At 42.9% G+C, this 12,545-nt stretch overlaps 2 protein-coding genes across 4 annotated transcripts in view; one reads left to right on the forward strand and one right to left on the reverse strand.

Annotated features, from left to right (window-relative positions):
- LOC119017900 (granule associated Rac and RHOG effector protein 1-like) overlaps positions 1-9,567 on the forward strand; it is a 32,068-nt gene extending 22,501 nt beyond the window's left edge. For all 3 annotated transcript variants that reach the window (XM_037095055.1, XM_037095056.1, XM_037095057.1), the window contains exons 8-14: positions 1,819-1,916; positions 2,623-2,748; positions 2,924-4,035; positions 5,845-6,010; positions 6,857-6,994; positions 7,099-7,174; positions 7,467-9,567. In XM_037095055.1, the coding sequence (XP_036950950.1) occupies positions 1,819-1,916; positions 2,623-2,748; positions 2,924-4,035; positions 5,845-6,010; positions 6,857-6,994; positions 7,099-7,174; positions 7,467-7,820 (2,070 nt within the window). In that variant the 3' untranslated portion in view covers positions 7,821-9,567. The remainder of the gene's footprint in view (positions 1-1,818; positions 1,917-2,622; positions 2,749-2,923; positions 4,036-5,844; positions 6,011-6,856; positions 6,995-7,098; positions 7,175-7,466) is intronic.
- Positions 9,568-10,053: 486 nt separating this feature from the next.
- ss18l2 (ss18, like 2) lies at positions 10,054-11,229 on the reverse strand. The gene is made up of 4 exons (XM_037095059.1): positions 11,063-11,229; positions 10,686-10,762; positions 10,424-10,508; positions 10,054-10,309 (listed from the first exon to the last, which is right to left on the reverse strand). The coding sequence occupies exons 1-4, from the start codon at positions 11,129-11,131 to the stop codon at positions 10,247-10,249; spliced, it is 294 nt and encodes a 97-aa protein (XP_036950954.1). The 5' UTR covers positions 11,132-11,229; the 3' UTR covers positions 10,054-10,246.
- Between the last annotated feature and the right edge of the window lie 1,316 nt (positions 11,230-12,545).

A 12,545-nucleotide genomic window follows, 5' to 3' on the forward strand; every position in this document is an offset into this window, starting at 1 on the left:
GTAGAAATGCTGCAGACCAGGGCGGCTACTATAAAACTGTATTTCTCAAAGAAATGGACACACAAAGTGCAACACCTTTTATACTAGTTGGATCTAAATGGATTTTGTGATTTAATAGGACAGGTGAGCATAACAGCAGGTAGCATTTTATAGTATTAAGTACAATTCCTTTGTATTTGTTAAAAGAAAAAGAGCAGAAAAATAATATAATAATTTAGTTTGAGCAAGATTTACGAAGATGAACAGTTGTAGTGAAAGTTCTCTGTTGGACCCTCATTCAGTATTTTGCTCTTGTTAACATATCCATCACCACAGTGTAGTTGATACTACACAGCAGTGGAGAGGAGGCGGCACACTAACGAGAACAGGCCTGTTGTTCTTCGCTGACACTTGTGCTTAAGTTACCGAGTGCTCTCCTTTTGTGCGTCCGTGGGTTTGGCACCTTGCATCCCATTGTTTGTCAGATTTGTAATGGAGATGAGGAGATCTGTCCGCTCGCTTTGAGGCAGCCGAGAGGTGTAAACAAACACCAGAGAGACACAAAAGAGAAGAAACATTCCTGCAGCATGTGGGTGAAGGATGGGCTCGCCTGGGTGGATCTGCAAACACAGCTCCCCCCCACACACACACACACGCACACACACACTCCCTCCTCCGTATGAAAAGGAGAGTCACGGGGAGGGAGGGTCAGCGGCAGGACTCTCCTCTGAGTAACACCAGAGTGTTTATGCTCCGATGTTTATTTCCTCTGTGTGGTCTGCACTGTTTTTGTATGTCAAGCTGAAGCAGTGTTCCCATCTAGCCCTGCCAGCGCCGTGCTAACTGTAAAACAATCCCTGGATGATGGATGAGCGCTTTGCATTAACTCCTTATCCGAACCCATGACCACTCAACTCAAAATAGATCATGCATATATCACACAGCAGAACACACCGACACACACACACACCTTCACACTTTGTATCGTCTTCACACTTGCATGTTCGTACGCTCATCATACACTCACTGTCATGCACTATTCAAACCTCCTGACACACACAGTCTTTCTCCTCCCTCCGTCCCTGTTACACTCACCGTTCTGTTCATCTGTTCTGCTGTCGTTCCTGGAAACATTTCTCACCAGCGACTCCCATTTTCCTTCACGGCACAGCGAAAAGGTTGATCTTTTCTAATTTTACTGTTGTTCTTCCACCTTCCTGACCCCAGTGACCTTGTGTCGTATGTGTTTTCACCACCATGGCTGACGGGCTGTGTGTGTGCTTGGCTCTCTCGCATGGGTAGCCAGGGGTTTCCGAGGATACACCTGTTTTTTTCTTTCTCAAAAAAAATAACAATAGAGTAACTTCCTGCAATCCAGGAAACAGACTCCTCCGCCTCCCCTCCCTCTTTGTGACCCAGCTGCGTGGATGTCGAGGAGCCAAGGCCACTTTCAAAGAACTGGCAAATAAATTTGACTAGCTGCAGCAGCAGGCAGGAAGGCTGGCCTGTTTGTTGTCACTGGCTGACTGAATGCATTTGGTTTCCTCACCTTGAACTGCCTCTCTGGGAAATGAATGCTGAACACAAATGAAAAGCTTTTGGCCCTGGCACTAGGGCTGAATCTGACTGTTTCAAGTCCATGTCAGCTGTGTTGAATTGCATGACACGAGGAGAATTTGTTTTAGTTTGCTGTATGTGTGTAAACGACTCAGGCAGTCTGCTCTAATCGTTTGTGGGTTCCTTGCACAAGAAGAATTGACAATGAGGAAATAAAGGGTTCTACATTAAAGCTATTCTGTCAGGCGATGCTTATGTAGGTGTGTTTCTGTGTCCCAACAGGTGGTTGTTGATACAGCTCAGATTGAGAACAAGGAGGCCTACGCTCCACAGATCACTCTTGAGGGATCCAAGGTGGTGGTCCAGGTTCCCTCCACATGGTAAGCACATCAAGAGACTTTGTTTTAGAAGAAACAGTCATCCAACTGTGAAACTTCTCTAATCTCATTATTGCATAGGTAAAGTTGCATGAACCAATATTTGATCATGTGGTTTTGTGCACACAACAGAACGCAAGTGCAGCAGCATGAACAGACAAGTCACATGTAATGGTACGCAGTCAAAAATGGGAGATAAGACAGAACTGCTTAGGCCCATTGTAATATATTTTTAACACATTTCCATTAACCATACTTCAGCAGTATGTTACTATTCTAAAGTCTGTCATTATGTTACGCCCTGTGCTGGGTTTCACAGTCAGCATTGAAGGAAGTTGTAGCAAAAGTGTTAACATCTTGAATTTTGACACAAGAAAACAGAAGTGTCATTGTGGTTTGGAGCAGCCCAAGGTTGAGGAAAGGGAAGCATTTCTCTTCACAAATTGTATTGTAGTTGTCATTTGTGGTAAGATGGTGTGACTTTGAATTAGAATCAAAGTAAGGACACGCGTTTTTGTATTTTCACCTCTGCTGAGATGTGGCTATGATGAATACACTAAAGCCTGACAGGTTGTGTTTGGATAGCAGTTGTCACATATTCTTCTTACAGCAAATGCACCTTGGCTTTTGTGTGCAAGACATTCAGATTTGGTGTTCATGTCCTGTCCTGTCCTGTGTGTGTCTGTGTATGTGTGTGTGTACACTTCAGGTGTCTGAAGGAGGACCCAGCCACTATGTCCCTGCTCCAGCGGAGCTTGGACCCAGAGAAGACACTTGGTCTTGTGGACGTGCTGTACACAGCAGTGTTTGACATCAACAGATGGAAGGAGAGAAAGTGAGTGAATGTTGAATAATAATAGCTGTATGTTTAATATACAGGATACATCATTTATTGTTTTAATCTTGGCTCATTTTTTAAAAAAAATGATTGATTTGATCCAAATGAAGTGAATTCAAATTGCTGTTAATATTGTTGATTTAAAAACCCTTCTCTCCCTTCCCTTCAAAAGAGAGCAAGCCTTGCCCACGATTCAGATCCAGCTGCAGCGGGAGATCCCAGAGTACTGTGCTCAGGCAGACCTGCCTCCAGGCACCACCTCCAAGACCTCCAGTGGATTGCCCAAAACTATATCCAAGCTGACTTCCAAGTTTACCAAGAAAGTGTCATCCAGCTCTAATAGTGGGGGCAGTTACTCCATCCCTAGCACGCCATCTCGCAGCATGCTAACATCCAGCAGCTCTGAGGACAAAGCCAAGAGCCTGGGTCACAGTGACGGGAGGCTACACAGCATCCTGCAGATGGGCAGCCTGTCCTGCACGCCTGACTCCACCCAGCAAAGCCAGCTGGCCAACGGCTCCGTGTGCGAGGACCAGGGGATGAACCTGCCGACTGACCAAGAGATGCAGGATGTCATCGACTTTCTCTCAGGATTCAACATGGGAAAATCCCAGCAGGCTTCGCCCCTGGTCAAGAGGAGGAACTCTGTGGCATCTGCAAACCCTGCTGAGCTGAAGCCTCCGAGTGGACCTCCGCCAACGTCTCAATCGATCTCTCACAACGCCCTGCAGCCCCCAGCTCAGACCCTGTCCCAGCCTCAGCCCCAGCCTCAGCCCCAGGCTGTGCAGAAGCAGCAGTCTCAGCCACAACCTCAGCCACCTCCTCCGCAGCAACAACAACCCCAGCAGCAGCAGCAGCCCCCTCCTCCGCCTCAACAGCCCTCTCCACAGGCCCTGCAGTACTACCAGCACCTCCTGCAGCCTATCAGTCAGCAGCAGCCACCTCCTCCTCAGCTTCCTCCTCAGCAGACCCCACCACAGGTCCTGCCACAGCAGAGAGTGGCGAGCAAGTGGCTTGGCACATCTGGGCAACAGCCCCCACCGCAAGGCCCCCCAGCAGGACTGTCACCCCTGGGTCCAATCGGGCAGTGGGGCTCTCCTGGTCTGCCGGATCTGAGCTCAGATCTGTACAGTCTGGGCCTGGTCAGCACCTACATGGACAGTGTCGTGTCAGAGATGCTGGGCCAGAAGCCGCAGGGGCCCCGGAACAATACTTGGCCAAACAGGGACCAGAGTGAAGGAGTGTTTGGAGTCCTGGGAGACACGCTGCCCTTTGACCCAGCAGGTGAGATCCAAATCCAGACCCAAAAATATGAAGTAATCCACAAATTAACACCCAATTTATGTAGACAATGACCCAGACTTTGGGATATAATTAATGCTAATGTAGGTAGTTTCATTAGATATCAGCAGCCTTCTCTGTCAAATAAGGCTGTAAATGTTCCAAGCAGCATTATTCAGAAGTTGTAGGAACGTGTGTCTTGATTTCAGTTCTAAATGAAAAATATATCGAAATGAGCTTTCAGTTTTGATCATCGAAATCAGAACTAGGATCAATGGTTCTCCCAGTTTTTTATAATTTTCTCTCCACCCCCTCTTTCTTGCACCATCAAAAGAAACAAAACTCCCCCCAATTAATTCAAAGATGACACAGCTAGCTTACCATTAGCCTCCCGCTAAAGTTCCAGACACTTATCCCGTGCGAACAAAGACAATCAACTGATCGGAAACGGAGAGAATTCAGAAATCCTTTATTGACTTTTATTCGGAAGAGGGTTTCTTGACAGATCTGAGAAACAGACTTTTTTTAAAAAACTGAATTTCTTTTCTTGTTTGTTGTTGAACCACTGAAGGGTATTTTTTGCTGAACTCTCTGGAGTCTTTATCTTTGGTGAATACTGTTAGAACTTGCCTTACCCTTTCCACAGAAAGCCACAAGGACAAAGGTAAGCTCATGTTGTAAAATAGCCCTATCTTTTAAAAGAATTTGAATATTTATACAACAGTTGTCAAGACATAAATCCAGTGATCTGTTGATTTTTAGGAAATCAGTTCTTTAAAAATAAAGATAAAATCGTGAATCATAAATGGAATGGAATCGTGAGAGTGTCGTGAGAGGTCACAGCGAGGGGTTAGCTGTGAGCTGCCATTTCTTTGGTCACAAAGAGACGTCCAAATAGGAGCGCTGGTCTCGACCTGCCGCCCTCCTCAGTCAGACTGTTATGTCAGCAGTGTGAGGGTGGGGGTTAGGCCTCGAGCTTTGCTGACACAATCACTTCATTATGAAAAAAAAAAGCAGCTTAGCAATATTTTTACGACTTACGATGCAATGATTAGTTAGTTGTTCACTCTACCAGGAGACTCATGTCCAAAACAGGGTGTGGGCATCCTGACTAACCCTCTAAGTGTCCACATAGTCCAGTTGAAACCATTAAGATGTTTGTAGTGGGTGTCCAGCTGACATATAAAAAAAGTTGCTCATCTAAAGAACATCTTTATTGTCTCATAAAAGTTTATTTGTTTGTAGTCATCACTGCATAGCAACATAAAGACATTACTGTACAAAGATTATTATCAAGCACATCATCACATCAGAACAAAGCAGTGTAATGACTCGGGATAAACGATGCGTCTGCTTATTTAAGTCTTTAGCCTAAAGCACTCTGTAGTGCTGTCAAGAGAGCAAATTACAAAGAATTATTAAAGACACGCTGCCAGTCGATGTATAATAAACTTTTTATATCCAGTCTTGTACCCATTTGAGCAGATTTCAGACATCTTTTGGAGCTGATCCGTGTATAATAATCAGTGTAGGTCAGATCGTATGAGCAGCTGTTTTTCCCCCCACATGTAGCTGCGACTGTACGTTGGCGATTTATGCTGCATTTAGCCCGTGTCAGATGCTATTTTTACAGTGCAGCAGACTCTTTTGATGGCAGTCGAGGCCTATTGTGCAGAGTTGACTTACAGCCATTGTGATTTTTCTGCTATGGTCGACAGTCTGGCTAAACGGATTGAGCTCCAGGGAGCGAAAGAGAAAAGCTGAGGGTGTCAGAAACTCACAGATGTGTTTATCCTCCCTTTCCACACACAGTTGGCTCCGATCCGGAGTTTGCACGTTATGTCGCCGGCGTCAGTCAGGCCATGCAGCAGAAACGGCAGGTGCAGCACATCCGTCGCCCCAGCAACCCGCGAAGCAACTGGCCAATGCCTGACGAGCAGCACAGGACCTGGTCCCACCCAGAGTACTACAGTGAGGGGTAGGTGTCTGGTCTTCATCACTGGTCCACTGCTTTACACAAAACAGCCTGCCCATCATCTTTTCTATGAGGAAACAACATAAAGACAAATAGAAAATAAATAAAATCAAAGGTGGATTTTATACCAAACTCATGACATAAAATGTCATGTTGGCATGTGCAAAAGATCTATTTTTTTTTTACTTTCTTTCTATTCCTTGAATCACCTTTTTAAATATGGAAAAGAGAAATCAATACTGGGCATACTCTGGGCGGCATTACAGTGCTGAACTGTTATTTAAGTCTCATAGTACACAACAGTGCTGAGCAATGTTTTAAATGTGGCAGATCATCATCAGTATGTGAGAAATTTTCCATGTTCATCAGGACTGTTGTCATTTTAATTCAGCCCATACGTGTGAAACAGCACCATCCTGCTGAGAGACTAATCTGAGAGAGACAGATGTTAGCGAGCAGCCGTTACACAGCTGTGGCATCTCACTCATAAAATGCTCAGTTTGTGAAAAGGATTTCACATTTTAATCCCATTAATACAGCGACAGAGATCCTCCAGACCCTGTTATACCGTGGCTAATAGTCATCCAGTGCCAATAAAACAGTCTAAAAATTCACGTTGGACAAAAGCATCTGCTAAATGAACTAAATGTAAAACACAGCAACCAAATTTATCCCCCTTTTATTACATGCCACGATGTCTTTTTAACCCACAAGTCCCTAAAACACAAAGAAATCAATGTTTACTCTGTCATGCTTGTCTTAATATCAAGATGTATAATTTGACCCTGCGATATGTTCTCTTGAGTGTACTAGTAACGGTGCTTAAACTCCTGCTGGTTGTGTCCACAGGGAGGCTGTAAACAGCAGCTGGTCAGCCAATCAGGGGGACTCGGCCAGCTCCAGCGACGAGACGTCTTCGGCCAATGGCGACAGTCTGTTCTCCATGTTTTCTGGGCCGGACCTTGTAGCTGCGGTTAAACAAAGGAGGTTAGTCCCAAACTCATCCACTAGCTCAGATTTGTCTTGATGTACATTATAGGAGGTGATGAGGTCGAATGTGAATCTGTTTTTTTTCTTTTTTTAATTTTTAGAAAACACAGCTGTGGGGAGCCAGAGGTGTGCACCCTGCCCTCACCACCACTCCATCACCTCGGGGATGATAACCAGGTAAAATATGAGCCACTCATTACTTAGAATGCTGTGCAAGGAGCTTCTTTATGTAGATAAATGTGGATTATTTTATTTTGAAGGATTTTTTATTAATTGTGTTAAATCTTACGGTATGAAATCTTTGGTTACACTTCATTTGTAATGTGATATCAAAGTGTCTTTGCTGTGGAACAAAAAAAAAATTGTATGTGGGATTCAGTTTCTTTTGCCTACTTTTAAGAGACTGATAAGACCTTGTCCTGACTTTTTTGATTTGTTATTGGCCTTTGACGTCCATTGTGTTCCACAGGACAGCAAAACTAAAACCTGGCCCCCCAAAGCGCCATGGCAACACTCCACCCACACCCACACCAACACCATGCCCAATCCCAGCTCTTCCTTGTACCAGATGAACATCCCTCCTTCCTCCCAGTGGAGCGACTCCATGCAGATGCTGCAGTCTCCCGTGTGGTCCACTGCCAGCGACTGTTCCCCTTCCACCGGCATCTCCTCTGGTTTCCCCTTCACCCAGCAGCAGCAACAGCAGCAGCAGCAACAGCAGCAACAACAGCAGCAGCAGCAACAACACAAACCCATGACCAAGGGCTTTAAATCCTTCCCCCTCAAACACGAGCACAGGCCCTCCTACCTTCACCAGTACTGATCCAACAAGTCGAGGGTGAAGTGCCACCGAGGGCCGGTAGCTCTGTGAGATGAGCCACTGAGTGGGCCGAGCTGCAGCCATTACAGTCCACACCCACTGAATTAGAAGATTTCAAAGCCCCAGAGGCAAAATTTAAGTACACACACTGGCTCGACATTTTTGTATCTATATTTTTCCATGTCAGACATCCCCATTTGAAAAAGAGACGTATTTTGAAGTTTTTTCGAACTGCCATGTTTTAACTACGGAAGGTGCATGTGTCATGCTGGCAGCAGTTAGCCTAGTGGTCGTTTCTCTGCCTGTTGAGCTGACGTCTCCTCAGACAAGAGCTGGAGACGCGTGCGGCCGTCACCCACTTGCTTCTGCAGCTGAACGTGTGTGTGTGTGTGTGTGTGTGTGTGTGTGTGTGTGTGTGTGTGTGTTTAAAGGAGGGGGATTATACAAGCGGGCGGGGGCTTGAAATGCTCTCATATCGCCCATAATAAATATACTGTGTCTACATAGCTGTAACTGCCAAATCTCACGCAAGATGACTCAGAGTACAGCTACCATCTACTGTTTCATAGCTTGTAAAATACTGAAGTTGAAATATAAATATTTAGTTCTTTTTATTAAGAGGCTTTGAGCAGGCTCAGCATAAATATAGTAAGTCACTGCAGAGGTGTAATTTGAGAGAAATACACTACTTTTTCAACAACTGACCAGAGTTATGAATTATAGCAGTAACAATGTGCCATGTTGGTATTGATAGCACTTGCAGATTATTATTTCCAACCAAAGCGTTGTTCAGAAGATGAATGGTGCTGAGGAGATAAGAGGCGGTCTGAGATTATTGATAAACGGTGAAGTAACCCACCCTTATTGGACGAGAAGCGTTAGGGAACACCTTCACACCCAGAGGCGCGTTCATTTCCTCCTCTCTAATTGGCTCGTTGTTTGCTCAAGATTAACACTAACTCCCATAAAAACTTTCCTTCTGTTTAATAATACAATATTTTTCTTGTACAATTATTGACAGTATTAATCTTATTTTTGTATTTTCTTACATGTTATACCATTACTGTATGTTAGTATTCTTGTAGGCATATTACATAAAAAAAACATTATTTTCCACCTCCCAATATGTGAAAAAGCACATTTTTTTCCTACAGAGTTGAACTACAACCATCTATCTATAAAGGTTACCAAATATGCCATGCTAAACACTAAAACATTGTGTGATGAGGGTGTTTTCCAGCCCTTGTTTCTGCGGTTTCTATGGCAATGGGCTGCATTTAAAAGCCCAGAATGTTATCTTTTTGTGATGTTTGCGGATGCCAATGTTGCCTGTATTTATGAAATGACACCATGTTTTCAGAAAACTAACATACTTAACATGTTTACAGAGAATTGTTTGCTGTATATACATATAAATATATATCTTTTTATAGTTAATGTGCTTTGCACAATCAAGATATAGGGTTTGTTGCTTTTTGTCTGTGTTCTCTCCCTAACTGTTGCAGCCTTTTTTAAAGACATCATTACAGACCTTGGACTGTAACTGTTAGCTTCTCAGCTGTGTCAAATGGTTTACTAGTGGCTTCTACAAAAGGAAAAAAAAATAATAATAAAAAACATGTTGCCCTGATAAAAGATATGAAGGGGGACTGCTTGGCTTATGTTGCTTACTGTTCTCTTGAGCTGGCAACTGAATCTTTCCAAGTGTACCAGCAATGCAAAAAATGAATAAAAATGACTAGCAATTCGACCGTGGTCTGAGTTCTTATACTGAACAGTCGCTCACTTTTCTCACTGGATGTAACAATGTTTTGTCTTCAGCTTCTGCAACCAATTTGATCATTTGTGTTATTATAGGATAAGTTCTCATGTTGATGGAAAGTCGAGTGAGTCCGTAAGACATTTCTTGAGCTTCATGACGATGCAGCATTCTCCTGAATAACTAAAAAAAATATTAAAAATGTGGATAGTCTAAATACTCTGTGTGGCTGCTCATTTGCTAAAAACGGAGACTTGGACAAACAATTCGGCCATTTCATGTTTTTCAGTTGTCCTTTATGGTCTAGAACAAGTCCCCATCTACTTCTGTTGTTTAGGAGAATGCTGTAATTGATGATTAGTGATTAGCTGTGAAGCTACAGAAATGAAACTAGTAGATAATCCCCGAGTTTTCATGTTTGAGTGAACTCCTTCAATATGTTCTCTGAAGTGAACCATCTCAGGAGGTGACACCATGGACAGCTTTAAAAAATATAAATTATTTTAATGTACAAAACAAATGAATGCTTTTACTTGATATTGATCTTTTCCACATAATAGTATCATTCAACATAACTGCTGACACGTCAGTCATCCTGGAATGGGTAACAATACTGAAAACAAACATGGCCATTATAAATACATCTTCCTCCAACGGACAGAAGCTGCCATCATCCCTTCTCTCCATGCCCGTTCACAGCTGGTGCAGAGGCTGAAGTCACATTAGATGTAGACTGGAAACATAAAACAACAACAGAGTTTTATGAACAAGCAACTGGTCAACAGAACAATAAGTATCTGTAACCACAGTGTAGTTGTCACTCATGAATTATGTGGTTTGTTTTTACATTTGAAGATGGAGCCGTGCTGTCTGGGCTGGAATCAGCTATGGTTGCCAGATAGACGAGGTTGCGGTGCAGGATCTGTTGGTATCTGATGGAAAAACAACAAAAAATAACGAAAATAAATAAAATAACCTGTAGAAGAAGAACCCCAGCATATACACAGGACACATCTCACCACAGTTAGCAGACATATCTTACACATTCAAACTCATTACACATCATAATTAAGCTTATTATCAGATCAGTGAGAGCTGTTCTGACTTACTGTACACACTCCACTGCTCGTCCCTTCTGCATGTATTCAGTGATGCATCTAACTAACTGGTCGTTTTCATCCAGCAGCTGGGAGAAAAAACAAAACACATGAACCATCCCGGCATCCTTACTTACATACGGTAACGTTAACTAGCTAATATACCTATGCCTCTATATCTTAGCAGGCTTTCACCATCATTAAGAATAAGCAAGCTTATGTGTGTAACTTGGAATACAGTTGTATGTAAATAATGGTGTGCAGCATAAATTAGCGAAGTGGCTAGCGAGAGGCTAAATGCTAACGCTGGCGCCATAGATTAATGTGATCAGCTAACAGCTAGCGCTAGTTAGTTAGCTTCGTTAAATACACTGAACTCGTGTCTTTACCCTTTGTATCGTCTCTTGGTTAATTTTCGCCGTCCCTCGTAGTTTCTTTGGCACAAAAACGATCGACATTTTTTTTTTTTTATGTAGCAACAGCGCTTTTGCTACAAGACGCCTTCTTCTTCTTCTAGTGTTTTCCTTTCCCTCGTCTTCTTCGTCGGTTGAATTGCCCGTCGGTTTCTGTCGTTCTTGTCGCATTAACGCCACCTTCTGGAGAGCTGAGGAACAGTCATTCAGATGTTAATTAAACCCGCCGTGCAACAATCTTTACTCTGTTTAATGAATCCTAGTGTTTCAAGCATGAAGTGACCCCTGATGGTTCTGTTAAAACTACACTCTTAACAATCAGTTTTAACATTTAAATGTATTTCCATCTCTAGAGAACGACTTTCTCATCTTGCACGCTGTCCTTTTGTGCCACCCTCAGGCCAAAATGTCAAATAAAGGACTTGTGACCTGCGAGGAGTTTTCATCCATCTTGATTTTTTTTTTGGGAGATCCTACAAACTAATTTAACAAACAAAAACTCTATACTTTTATTATTCTTCACAACAATGATGATGTTTTTTGTTTTTTTGTTTTTATAAACAAAAAGCAGCAAGTTCTAATTTGCAAAAAAAAAAAGTCTGAAGGAATTTATTTATTTCAGGCCCTTTTTTTCACAGGAGACATTTTGGCATTTCAAATCAAATCATTGTCATTCATACAGCTTTTTTAAAAAAAAAATCACAATCAAATTGCTTCGGCTGGCTTTACAAACTGTACCTTGAAGGACATCATTTTGTCCTTAGACCTTCAATTTAAGAGAGGAAAAAGGTGATGTAAGGAAAAAAACATTTAACATGGAGATGGAATAAACCTCAGGAGGAGCCACAGAGGATCCTGCATGTCTGTCCATCCTCTCCCAGGATGGACAGACATGCAATATCGTTATTTTTTTTTCAGTGGACATGAAGTATAATCACGCTCGAGCTCACACTCATCAAACCAACTGGCCTCTGGGGGTCAAACACGATTGGGCACGGTATGGATTGTGCACATTTAAGGTTTTGGACTGTTGGTTGGACAAAATCAGCAGTCTGAAGACGTCATGTTGGACTCTGCAGAGTTGTTATAGATGTTGAATGTAATGTGTCATAACAGGAAAAGCCCAGGTGTCATTAAAGTGACGAACGATGGCTCCTGCTGTATTGTGAATAACTTTACCCTGTACTGGGAACAGGTCAAGTGGAGTGCAGCCTGTATAAATGTTATCAGTTACACTTGTGGTTATCCTGTTATGACACGACAAAAAATGCCTGCAGTGAAAAAAAGGCGACTGTGGAAGTGCTTGCATAATAATTCAGATAAGCAGTATAGTGACACTGTGATAATGATACAGGCGAGAGTATCGACTAGTCAGTGGTACAGAAAACTGAACCAGGTGATCTCGTGCCGCTCACTCAAAATGATTGTTTTCTGATTCACCAGTTCAATAAACAAAAGT

This window comes from Acanthopagrus latus, chromosome 4 (assembly GCF_904848185.1).
Source record: "Acanthopagrus latus isolate v.2019 chromosome 4, fAcaLat1.1, whole genome shotgun sequence".
Lineage (NCBI taxonomy): Eukaryota > Metazoa > Chordata > Actinopteri > Spariformes > Sparidae > Acanthopagrus > Acanthopagrus latus.